The sequence below is a fragment of the Notamacropus eugenii genome, chromosome 7 (assembly GCF_028372415.1).
Source record: "Notamacropus eugenii isolate mMacEug1 chromosome 7, mMacEug1.pri_v2, whole genome shotgun sequence".
Lineage (NCBI taxonomy): Eukaryota > Metazoa > Chordata > Mammalia > Diprotodontia > Macropodidae > Notamacropus > Notamacropus eugenii.
In genome coordinates, this window is record NC_092878.1 from 27,927,446 (window position 1) to 27,940,981 (window position 13,536).

A 13,536-nucleotide genomic window follows, 5' to 3' on the forward strand; every position below is an offset into this window, starting at 1 on the left:
GTATTAACTTGTAATTTATTGGGTTTTTATACTTTTTTTGGTTATTTTTTTCCTCTTATTGTTACATTCTGACCTTTTTGCTTCTTTTAGTGTGCTTGCCTCTTAGTGCTTTCTGTTTCTAGTTTGGTGTCTTTAGAAAACTTAACTAGGTAACCTTGTTGGGATTTGGTCATGTGTATAAATTGCATGTGCTTTCATGAACAGACTGCTTATTCTAATGGTAGTATGAGAAGAGTATCCGTAATAGGGAGAGGAATTGATAGGAATGAAGGAGTAAATTTACCAGTAGACTAGGATGAGGAAGAACTAGCTATGGTTATTCCCTCAATTTCTTTTTCTTGTCTTATTACTATTACCAGCATTTCTAATACTGTGTCAACATAGAAGTGGTGACAATGGAACAGCCTTGTTTCACTTATTTTATTGGAAAGGAATCTTGTTATCTCTGTTAGGCGTAATGGTAATTCTTGGTTTTTTATATTTTATTTTTATTGTTTTGAGAAATATTCCATTCCTATATTTTTGCTGTTTTTTTAACAGAAATAGGTATATTTTTTTCAAAATCTTTTTTCCATCATTTGCAACAGTCATACAATTTTGTTACTAGTATGGGTGATTAAAATGATCTTTTTTTGTAATATTAAAACAAACCCTGTGTTTCTGGTATAAATCCAACTTAGTGATATGTTTTAACTACTTTGCTGTTTTATTTAACATTTTTTCGTCAGTGTTCACTATGGCCCTTGAGTTACAGTTTTTTTTTTTCTGTTTTGACTCTGATTTATGCATCAAAAATGGAAGTTAATGGGATCCATTCTTTTGCTGTTTTTGCAGTTTCTGTCATAGCAGAATTAATTGTTCTTTGAATGTTTTAATAGAATTTGCTTCTTAGTCTGCGTGGTTCTGGGATTTTTTTTCCTTCAGAATTCTTTCATAGCTTGTTCAGTTTCTTTCTCTGAGATTTTTGTTGTTTAAGTTCTTTTTTTTCTTTTGTTACTTGAGTTATTTTAAAATTGTCTAAATATTTATATCTCTTACATTATCAGTTTTATTGGCTTATTGGACTAAAATAGTTTTGAATAATATCCTTTATTTCTGATAAATTTGTGAATTCTCCTTTTTTATTGTTGATGCTAATAATTTAGTTTGCCACTTTTTAATTACCTTAACTAGTGGTTTATTTATTTCATTTTATTCTCTCCCCCCAAAAAAAACCCAACCCACTCTTAGTTTTAAATATTAATTCATTTTTAATGTTCATTGTTGTCAGTATCTTTAATAAATTGTCTCTTTATATTATTTTCTTTCAGTCATTCCAGGGATAATTTGTTTAATCTGGAATTAATATATAATATTTTAAAATTGCTGTTTATTCAGTGTAATTTTTATTGCATTGTAGACAGTAAAATTTCTGCCTTTCTTCATTTGTGAGGTTTTTATGTCCTGTGATATGATTAATTTAGTAAAGTTATTATGCATATATGAAAAATATGCATTCTCCTTTTTCTTTCCATTCAATAATCATCAAACATCTGTAATACCTATTTTTTCTAAGATTCTGTTCAGGATGTTTCTTTCTTTCTTGTTTATGTTTAAGTTAGATTTATTTAGGGTTGGTTTGGGGTAAATTGGGTTTTCCTATTGTAGTTTTTTTTTTTTTTTGGTAATTTATTTAGTTTTTCCTTTAGGTAGTTAGAAAATCTGCCATTTTCAGGCCATCCAGTGATGCAGTAGATAGACTTTTGGGTCTAGGGTGTGGAAGTCCTGAATTCAGATCCTTTCTCAGATATTTAATGTGACCCTGGACAAGTCACTTCATCTCTGATAGCTTCAATTTTCTCAAATATAAAAATAGCACCTACTTCTCGAGATGCTTGAGAAGATCAAGTGAAATCATAATTATAAAGCACTTTTCATAGTGTCAGATACAAGGTAGATACTATATAAATGCCATATATTGGCTCTCTGATCCTGGTCAAGTCAGTTTGACTCTTAAGTCCCCTAGGCAAACTCTCTGAGGTTATGACTAGTTCTGATCTTTACTAGTAAAAGTTTTCACAATAAGAACTTCATTGGAATCACAAATCTTATCCTATCCCATCTCTGAATAGTCTGTATATATTTATATATTATTGTCTACTTTTTCCACCACCACTCCACCACTCTCCTTTAAGATATTTGCACCATGATTGTCATATAAAGGAGTTTAGTAAAGTGTTTTCTTTTCTCAGTTTTTGAGACTAATTTTTGTAGCATAGGTATTAATTAATCTTTAAATGTTTGTTAGAAATCAGCCATTAATCTCTTTGGATGAAGGATTTTTTTCCCTTGATATTTCTTTTATGGCTTGTTCAATTTCATTTCTTTTGCATTGTATTTTTTAAGATTTTTATTTTATGTTCTAGCTTATATATCTTATAGATAATCCATTTCCTTTATGAGTCTTGTTACACTATAATTATGTGTGGTAGATTTTGATAATTTTTGTCTCCAGCTACTGCACATTGTTCATATTTTATTTTTCCATTTCAATTTGGCCAGATTGGTTAAATTTTGATCAAATTTTTGTCATTTCTAATCTTAGGAAGGAACCAACTTTTGATTTTTCTATTGTTTTTCTGTTTTCCATTTTATTTAATTCTTTAGTTTGCAAGATTTCCTCTCTTGCCTTATTTTAGAAGTTTGTTTATTTATTTTCTTTTGTTTAACGTTTTCAGAGAATTAATTTGACTTATTTAGACTTGCAGTCTAGAAATCTTAGTATGTTTAGTATGTTCTCATTATTATCATTTTCTTGCACATGGTTATGCGTTTCTGTGATTTATCAGAAGCGCTCATTATGTTAAATGTTAATTCTGTTGTGTAGTTTTTGTGTTTCCTTTGTTATTTTTATTACATTGTAGTCTCTAATGGAGATATTTCATATTTTGCCCTTTTTCATTAATTTGCAATTTCACTGTGAAAACACCATATGATTCTGATAAATAGTTTAATTCTGTACTTTAATTTTTGTTTACTGTGGTTAGATTTATTAGACAAGAGTTTTAAAATCTCCATATTTCGACTAACTTTTCTTTGTTACTTTGCCATTTGGAGTATAAATTTAAAAAATATGAGATTGAGCATTGATATTTTGTTCTTTATGGCAGTCTGAACTGGTGATTAAAATGCAATTGGGCAGTGTTTAACGAAATAAATAACACAGTATGACTAAGGTAATACGTTAATTTGTGGTTTTCTAAGTAAATGTGGGGGCCAATGGGCATACATTTCTATTTTGAGTTTGACTGGTCAATGAATGCCACTGGTTTTAGTCACCTTTAAAAATAATGTAATTTCTCTGCCCCAATGTGTGTGTCAGAGGGCCCGGCACATAGTAAACAGTTAATAAATTCTTGTTGACTTGTTTGTCTGCCTTGATAATTAGGAACTATTTTTGTTGTAATATAGTGATTTCAGCTTCAGCTTTTTAAAATCGTTAGATACGTAGTCAGTTTGTTTCATGCTCTATTTAATTCTTTATATCTGTTTATTTTCAGATGTGTTGTTTATGTATACCAAATTGGCAGGTTTTGTTTTCCCATACTTTCTTATCATGTTTTTGCATTTTCTGTCATGTTTCTTCATTTCATTGACTTTTTTAATCCATTCATATTTTAGGTTGTGATTGATTATTTAGCCTGTATTTTCTTCTATGTATTGCTTTTGTGTTGGTTTTTTTATTCTTTCCCTCTTGTCAGCACTTAATCTCCATGATTGTTTTGTTTATGCCACTTTGGTGCTCTCCACTTTCTTGCTTTTCTTTGAATTTAAATGAACAATTAATTTTATTTTTTACTTATTTTTCTCTCTCTTTTTGTCTCTTCTCTTTTCCAACTAGATGTGTGGTCCAAAATTTCCTGTCTCCTCCTTCCCTTTAATTTACGTAATATTATTTTCCAGTATCCTTTTTCATTGAGTTTTCCTTTCCTTTGTCTTTCTCTTTATTCTCTTCTTCTCGTCAGAATATTATTCTTCTGGCGTTTGTTTATTCAAAATTCTTTCTGTAACTCTCAAGAAGATAGAGTTTCGGGCATACCAAATAGCTCCTCTTCTCTCATATATATGTATATATATATATACACATATATATGAAATGTGTGTATGTATGTACACACATTTGTTGATCTTATTCTGTTTCTTCCTTTTTATTTATCATTCTTAATTCAGGAAAGAAGTAATAATATTGACTAGAAACTGCCTTGTTTCACAGGAGCCACTCTTAGTCTTGAGTCAGGAATCCTCATTTTCCCCCCTGCCCTTACCATGGTCACTCACCACTGCTAAGTCCAGATAATCTTATTTCTCTTTTATGTCTCCTTTCCCTCTACACTCTCAGCACTGACAACTCTTGGCAACTCATTCCCCTTAATCAGTAAATAAAAATTTGTTAAATGCTTCTTGTGTGCCAGGAAAAAAATTTCTGCCCTCAAAGAGCTTACATTCTGTAGGGGGGAGAGTGTACCACAAACACACTTATGAGCGTGCATATGTACAAAGTAACACAAGGTTATTTTCCAGATAGGGAAGTATCAGTTTGGGGGATCATGATCTTCATGAAGAAGGTAGTTTTAAGTTAATTTTTTAGGAAACATTTATTTGTGGGTAAGATGCAATTCTGAGTGGTATAAGTTTCTCAGAGAAGGTAGTATCCTAAAGTGCAAATTGTCACCATTTTAAGGCCTCTTAACTCATACTACAGGCAAAAATCTTTCTCTGATTAGATGGTGTGGTGTACAGAGTACCGGGCTTGGATTCAGGAAGACCTGAGATCAAATTCTCCCTCAAATGGTTATTACTAGCTGTGTGAACCTGGGCAAATTATTTGATCTCTGTTTGCCTCGGTTTCTTCCATTGTAAAATGGGGGTGATAATAATAGCACCCTGCCTCTGAGGATGAAATGCAGTATTTGTAAAACTCTTAGCACTGAGCCTAGCTATTTAAATGCTATTATTATTGTTTTCTTCTCTCCTTTAGTTATAAAATTATCTTTTTTCTCCCATTCTCCCTACTTCAAGTTATCCTCTCAGTTTCTTTTATCTTTTTCTTATCATAGCCTCTACTTCTGTTAAAACTTAGAAAGTTAAGATACCTTTCCCTGGTCATTGGATGGAGGTGTGGAGTTGGGAAGAATGACCTTTTCTAATTTACCTCTCCTCTCCCTTTTGAAGCAACGTATTGTTATCCTTACTACAATATATGGTTTCATTTACAAGGGTTATAAAAATTCAATCGGTTTAATCAATCCAGCTTTTCTTCCTCCTGTTCCCCTGGCTCCTATAGTTACCCTGAAATTTTTAGTCCCTTCTGTCCCTTGTTAATTTAACCCCTCTTTTTTCTTCTGCATTGCAATTGAATTTCTTCTTTCTTTTTTTAAAACATTATCTCATAAATATGAGACTTAATTTCATTATTTATTCTTAGTAATTCTCCTTCTGTCTTTTTAGTTGGAGTCTTTGCAAATCCAATATTGTGTTCACCTCTGTTTTTGTTTGTTTTCTAGCAGTCCTCCAAATGCCTCGTTTGTTAAAGTTTTTCCATTGATGATCACCTTAGTTTTGCAAGATATGTTTCTTTGGATTATGTAGCTTGAGCTCCTTTGGTTATTTGAATATATTTTTCTATTTTCTTTGTTTTCTTTTCCTGGTGGTAAAGTAATCTTACTATTTAAATTGGCATTTCTTCATATGTGAATATGAAGTAAGATTGCTTGTTTATTGACTTTATAAAATGTAATCATTATGTATCTTGGAATTTGAAAGATGGTACTTTTTCCCTAGGAAGTTATTTTTGCATTCTGTTGATCAGTACCTTATTTTTATTCAAAAATTCATTTGTATTATTTTCTACTTTATAGTATTCAGGTTTTTTTTTATCTGCTGTGTTCTTCCAGGAGATCTATGACCTCTAAGTTAGCATTGTGTCTTCAAGGCTAGTCACATATAGAATTAATGCGTTTTATGAAAGCTAGTGCCTCTTCTGTATTTTTGCATTCCAAGTGTGCTATTCTTTCTTAATTTTTTTTAAAATTTATTTATTTAAATTTTAACATTCATTTTCACAAAATTTTGGGTTCCAAATTCTCTCCCCACCTGTCCCCTCCCCCCACCCCAAAACACCGAGCATTCTAATTGCCCCTATCACCAATCTGCCCTCTCTTCTGTCATCCCTCCCTTCCCTTGTCGCCATCTTTTCTTTTGCCCTGTAGGGCCAGATAACTTTCTATATTCCATTACTTGTATTTCTTACTTCCTAGTAGCAACAACAGTACTCGACAGTTGTTCCTAAAACTTTGAGTTCCAACTTCCCTTCATTCCTCTCTCCCTCCCCACCCATTCCCTTTGGGAAGGCAGGCAATTCAATATAGGCCATATGTGTGTAGTTTTGCAAATGACTTCCATAATAGTCGTGTTGTGTAAGACTAACTATATTTCCCTCCATCCTATCCTGCCCCCCATTGCTTCTATTCTCTCTTTTGATCCTGTCCCTCCGAGGCCAAGAGTGTTGACTTCAAATTGCTCCCTCCTCCTGTTGCCCTCCCTTCCATCCTCCCCCCCACCCTGCTTATCCCCTTCTCCCCCACTTTTCCTGTGTTGTAAGATAGGTTTTCATACCAAAATGAGTGTGCATTTTATTCCTTCCTTTAGTGGAATGTGATGAGAGTAAACTTCATGTTTTTCTCTTACCTCCCCTCTTTTTCCCTCTACTATTCTTTCTTTCTGAACCTCTGCTTCTTTGAAGACATTCTCCACCGTTTTTTTCCCCTTTTTTTATATTCTTCATAGAGAGCTCTGCAAATCTGATTTCATGTTTAGTGTCTTCTTAAATTGGAAAATATAATCTCCATGAATCTCCTTCCTCTTCCAAAGAGTGGTATAGAAGTATGCTTGTTCTTTGTAATTTTGCAGCTTTTTCTTTTGATTGCTTTTTGTAATATGCTAAGAGCTCAGACTATTAAAATGCTACATTCCCTTTGATCCAGCAAAACACTACTAGGTCTGTGTCTCAAAGAGATTTTTAAAAAGAAAAGGAAAAAGGACCTCTGTGTATAAAAATACTTGTAGCACTGCTTTTTATGGTAGCAAAGAATTGGAGATTGAGGGGATTCCCTTCAATTGGGGAATGACCAGAGTGTGACATGAGTGTGATAGAATACTGTTGTACTATAAGAAATGACAAGCGGAATGCTTTCAGAAAAAATTGGAAAGACTTTCATGAATTGATGCAAGTGAAATGAGCAGAACCAGGAGAACATTGTACACAGTAATGGGAATATTGTATGATGATCAACTGCGAATAACTTTAGCTATTCTCAGCAATGCAGTGATCTAAGACATGATTCATGATAAAAAATATTATCTACCTCTAGAGAAAGAATGATGGTGTCTGAATGCAGGTGGAAGCATATATACTTTTATTGTTCTTTGGTTTGTTTTTTTGGTCTGCTTCCTTTCACAGTGCAACTAATATGCAAACATTTTGCATGACTGGATATATATAATCTATATCAAATTGCTTGCCTTCTCAGTGGGAGGGGAATGGAGTAAGAGAATTTGGAATTCAATTTTTTTTTTTGTTTCTAAAAGAATTTATTTAGAATTTTATTTTTCCTCAGTTATGTATAAGAACAATTTTTAGCACGTGTTTTTAAAACTTTGAGTTGCAAATTCTCTCCCATCCTCCCCTCTCCCTTCTTTGTTATACATGGGTAGCCATGCAAAACATTTCCATAGTAGTCATGCTGTGAAAGAAAACATAGACCAAAAAAAAAAACCTCAAGAAAAATAAAGTAAAACCTGTATGCTTCAATCTGTATTCAGGCACCATGAGTTCTTTCTCAGGGGATGGATAGCATTTTTCATTCTAAGTCCTTCAGAGCTGTTTTGGAACATTATATTGCTGAAAATAGCTAAGTCTGTCATTGATGATCATCTTACAGTATTGTTGTGGAACTTACAGTTTTGAAAAAGAATGGTAAATATCTTGTAATTGAAAAAAAATATTAAAAAAGAGTACTTTCCCCACTTGATAAATGGTCAAAGGATATGAACAGGCAGTTTTCAGAGGAAGAAATTAAAGATATCTATAGTCATATGAAAAAGTGCTCTAAATCACTATTGATTAGAGAGATGCAAATCAAAACAACTCTGAGGTGTACCACATCACACCTATCAGATTGGCAAACATGACAGAACAGGAAGATAATATATGTTGGAGAAGATGTGGGAGAGCTGGAACATTAATTCATTGTTGGTGGAGCTGTGAGCTGATCCAACCATTCTGGAGAGCAATTTGGAACTATGCCCAGCTACGAAAATGTGCATACCCTTTGACCCAGCAAAACTGCCTCTAGGAATATGTTCCCAAGCAATAATAAAAATGAGAAAGGTTCCCACATGTACAAAAATATTTATAGCAGCCTTCTTTGTGGTAGCCAAAAACTGGAAATCGAGGGGATGCCCATCAGTTGGGAAATGGCTGAATAAATTGTGGTATATGAATGTAATGGAATACTATTGTGCTATGAGAAATCATGAACAGGAAGTCTTCAGAGAGGCCTGGAAAGACTTATATGATCTGTTGCTGAGCAAAAGGAGCAGAACCAGGAGAACTTTGTGCACAGCAGTAACCACAGTGTGCGAGAGGTTTTTCTGATAGACTTGGAACTTCATTGCACAATGCAAGAACTTAAAAAAATTCCCAGTGGTCTTTTAAGGCAAAATGCGTTCCACATCCAGAGAAACAACTATGGAATTCAAACCCAGAATGAAGCAGGTCATTTTCTTTTGTGTTATGTTTAGGTTTGTTATATAATTTATCCCATTCATTTTAATTCTTCTACACAGCATGACTATAGTGAAAATGTATTTAATAGAAATGTATGTGTAGAACCTATATAAAATTGTATGGGGGGTGAAAATCTAAGTTATATGTTAGTGATTGTAGAACACTGAAAAGAAATAAAATTAATAAAAAAAAAAGAATACTATTTATAGGGCCTGTCTTCAAAGAACTTACATTATAATGGGAGAAGATAACACAATCAAGGGAGCCAAAAAGGGGGGTGGGGTAGGGTATGAGGAACATGTTAGATACTTACCCAGGGGCATGGTTTTGAAGTCTAGAAAGCTGGAAACAAATCCCAGAAAGAAATGAAGGTTACCTTTGGCCAGAGTTGGGGAACATGTATTCTTCTGATTCCTTGGCTGTGGCCTTTTGACTGACTGCAATTTTAATAGGACAAATCCTTTCATCAAGCGAATTTGTTCTGTGAAGTTTAGAATCAGTCAAAGGATTGCACTTCAGGACCTAGAGGGCCACATGTAGATTCAAGGCCACAGGTTCCCCACTCCTGGCTGTGTGTCTTTCTTCAAAATGGGAGCTCTGGAGGAATTTGCCATTGGAAAAAGAGATTCAGCGTGATGGAAGGATATTTCCAGAGTGAGGAGACTTCACTATAGTCATTGTGTGTATTGTTTCTTTGACTCTGCTGGTAATTTATCCTGATTGAGTCTTGTACACAAGTAGTTTGAGGGTAGAGGTGAAGATGACCAGTAGAAGGAGTCTTTGTATTTAAATTATGAGATTTTTGCCTTGTTCAGCATTTGTTTTATTTTGGTAAATCAGCCTACACATGGTTCATAATTCCCTTTTCTAATATTTTTGTGTTGGAGAAATTTGTAGGAGGCAGTTAATTATTCCTTTATCTTGTCAGTCATATGATCCTTCATCTGTTCTAGTCTTTTAAAAATTACTTAAGAGTACCTGTATGCTACTTGCAGTGACAGAAATGTGCTCAAATGTAATTTTTTCAGTCTGTAATAAAATTTGTAGATGCTAAGTAAATTTACTCAGTTAAAGTAAATTTGCTCAGTTGAACTATTTCTTTTCTCTAATCTCTCATAGGAACATGATTCTGAACATCAATCCATGAAACAGAATACTTATGAAATGGAGAAGGATATTGATAAATCAGGAGGTAAAAACTAAAATTTGCTCTTATAATATAGTTGCCTTAAATTGCAGTTTAAAGTAATCCAGGTTTCTGAAACCAGACTTAGTATATCTGCTCCTCCACCTGAGAATAAATGCATCAAGTAAAAAGTATTATGGGGTCTCTTTTTAAAATTGCAACTTTCATGGATATGCTTTGGGTTTTTTTTCTAGCATCTAAATTTTAATTTTTTAAAATATTTATTTATTTTTAGTTTTCAACATTCATTTCCACAAAACTTTTGAGTTCCAATTTTTCTCCCCATCTCTCCCCTCCCCCTTGCATTTTGATTACCCCTTCCCTCAGTGTATCCTCCCTTTTATCACACCCCACCTTTCCCTTATCCCCATCTTCTCTCTTTTCTTGTAGGGCGAGATAGATTTCTGTACCCCATTACCTGTATTTCTTATTTCCCAGTTGCGTGCCAAAACAGTTCTCAATGTTCGTTTCTAAAACTTTGAGTTCCAACTTCTCTCTCTTCCTCCCTCCCCACCCAACCCCACTGAGAAGGCAAGCAATTCAATATAGGCTATATATGTGTAGTTTTTCAAAAGACTTCTGTAATAGTCATGTTGCATCAGACTAACTATATTTCCCTCCATCCTATCCTGCCCCCCCCCCTTTTTCTATTGTCTCTTTTGACCTTTTCCATTCCCAAAAGTGTTTGCTTCTAATTACTCCCTCATCCCATTTGCCCTCCCTTCTATTATCCCCCCAACCTCCCTTACCTCCTTCTCCCTTACTTTTCCGTAGTGTAAGATTTCATACCAAATTGAATGTGCACGTTATTCCCTCCTTAAGCCAAATGTGATGATAGTGTCACTTTTTCCATTTCCCCTCCATTGAAAAGCTTTTTCTTGCTTCTTTTATGAGAGATAATTTGCCCCGTTGCATTTCTCCTCCCAATATATTCCTCTCTCATCCTTTAATTTTATTTTTTAGATGTAATCCCTTCCTGTTCAACTCACTTTGTGCTCTGTGTGTGTGTGTGTGTGTGTGTGTGATCCCTCCAACTGCCCAAATACTGAGAAAAGTCTCAAGAGTTAGAAATGTTATCTTTCTATGTAGGAATGTAAACAGTTTAAATTTTGGAAGTCCCTTATGATTTCTCTTTCCTGTTTAGCTTTTCATGCTTCTCTTGATTCTTGTGTTTGAAAGTCAAATTTTCTATTCAGCTCTGGTCTTTTCATCAAGAATACTTGAAAGTCCTCTGTTTCATTGAATGAACATTTTCCCCTTAAATATTATACTCAGTTTTGCTGGGTAGGTGATTCTTGGTTTTAGTCCTAGTTCCTTTGACTTCTGGAATATCATGTTCCACACCCTTTGATCCCTTAATGTAGAAGCTGCTAGATCTTGTGTTATCCTGATTGTATTTCCACAGTACTTGAACTGTTTCTTTCTAGCTGCTTGCAATATTTTCTCCTTGACCTGGGAATTCTGGAATTGGGCTACAATATTCCTAGGAGTTTTTCTTTTTGGATCTCTTTCAGGAGGTCATTGGTGGATTATTTCAATATTTATTTTACCCTCTGGTTCTAGAACATGAGGGCAGTTTTCCTTGATAATTTCATGAAAGATGATGTCTTTTTTTGATCATAGCTTTCAGGAAGTCCTGTAATTTTTAAATTGTCTCTCCTGGATCTCTTTTCCAGGTCAGTTATTTTTTCAGTGAGATATTTCACATTGTCTTATGTTTTTTCATTCTTTTGGTTTTGTTTTGTAATTTCTTGGTTTCTCACAAAGTCATTAGCTTCCATCTGCTCCGTTCTAATTTTTAAAGAACTATTTTCTTCAGTGAGCTTTTGAACCTCTTTTTCCATTTGGCTGATTCTGCTTTTTAAAGCATTCTTCTCCTCCTTGGCTTTTTGGGCCTCTTTTGCCATTTGAGTTAGCCTATTTTTAAAGGTGTTATTTTCTTCAGCATTTTTTGGGGGTTTCCTTTAGGAAGCTGTTGACTCACTTTTCATGATTTTCTTGCATCGCTCTCATTTGTCTTCTCAATTTTTCCTTCACCTCTCTTACTTGATTTCAGAATCCTTTTTTGAGCTCTTCCATGGTCTGAGACCATTGCATATTTATTGTAAATGTTTTGGATGCAGAAACCTTGACTTTTAGGTCTTCTTCTGATGGTATACATTGTTCTTCCTCATCTGAAAGGATTGAAGAAAATACCTATTCTCCCAGAAAATAGCCTTATATATTTTTCCCCCTTTTTTGGGCATTTTCCCAATCAGTTACTTGACTTTTGAGTCCTTTGTCAAGAGCAGGGTATACTTTGGAGACCTGTAAGTTCTCAGTTCCTCCAAGGTGGCACAAACAAGGGAGAGGAGTTTGCTCCTCTCCTGGCCTGTGCTCTGGTCTGTGACCAACCACAAGCTTTTCTGCCCAGGATCTGCAAGTAGAATTCCCTCTCCAGAGCCTCTACCAGCTCCACCAGGCAAGCACTATTTCTCACCCTAGTGCTGCCACTCAGGGCTGAGATCCAGATCATCCCTGCGATTCCCCAAGGGGCTTTAGACCGAAGGCTCCTAAAATGGAAGCTGTGCTGCAGCCCTGGGGCCAGACCACATTCCCTTCTCAGGCAGGTGAAAGTGCTTTCTCAGTGACCTTTGAAGCTACCTTTGGTGTTGTGGGTTGAGGAATCTGGGAATCGCAGCTGCTTGCTGGTGGTGTCTTGAAGCTGGCTCGGGTCCTGTCCCTGCTGTGTGCCCAGTGCGATATACCTTTCCTATGGGCCTTCCAAGCTCTCTTGGGCTGGAAATCTCTTTCACTCTGCCGTTTTGTGGCTTCTGCTACTCTAGAATTTGTTTAGTGTTATTTTTCACAGGGTTTTTATGGGCAGTGGAAGTAGGGCAGGAGCAGGTCTGTCCTACTCTGCCATCTTGGCTCTGCCCCTCTGCTTTGTTTTCATATCACTTTAATTCCTCAGTGAATCTCTTCCTCTCCCCAACAGTAGTTATCCATTATTATAAATAAAAAAAGAGAGAAATAAAATAAAAACCAGTTTAGCAAAGTTTAAGCAATGCATCAGTAAAGTTCTTGATATTCCATGTTCTGCGCTTATGGTCCCTTACTTTTGCAAAGAAGGGAAGAAGGTACATTCCCTTTGCTGTTTTTTGAGGCCAACCTTGGCTGTTAAAAATTTCTGACAGTATTCAATTTTAATTTTTTTGTTGTTCTTTAAAATTTACATTGTTGTAGTCATTACATATGTATGTTTTCCTGGTAGTGCTTACTTCAGTTTGTATTGGTTCATGTAAGGCTTCACATGGTTGTCTTTATTCTTCATATTCATCATTTCTTAGTGCAATACTAATCAATTAATTCATGTAATGACAATTTTTTAAGCCACTCCCCAGTAGGTGGAAATCTACTTTGTTTCCATTTATTTCCTCCTTCAGAAGTAGTTAGCTATTGTTCAATGAGAGCATTTTCTTCCTCTAGTGGTGAAACAATTTTTTCTGGGGATTTTATTAAAGTAGACTTCTTGTGGGTCTGG

The 13,536-nt window shown here is 34.8% G+C and overlaps 1 protein-coding gene across 20 annotated transcripts in view; it reads left to right on the top strand.

The window, feature by feature from the left end:
• The window catches only part of MGA (MAX dimerization protein MGA), a 236,355-nt gene that overhangs the window by 187,607 nt on the left and 35,212 nt on the right, over nucleotides 1–13,536 (top strand). For all 20 annotated transcript variants that reach the window (XR_011970197.1, XR_011970201.1, XR_011970200.1 and 17 more), the window contains one exon: nucleotides 9,947–10,019. Coding sequence is in view for 15 of the 20 variants with exons in the window: in XM_072623199.1 (XP_072479300.1) it covers nucleotides 9,947–10,019 (73 nt within the window). In the remaining 5 variants the exon portion in view is untranslated. The remainder of the gene's footprint in view (nucleotides 1–9,946; nucleotides 10,020–13,536) is intronic.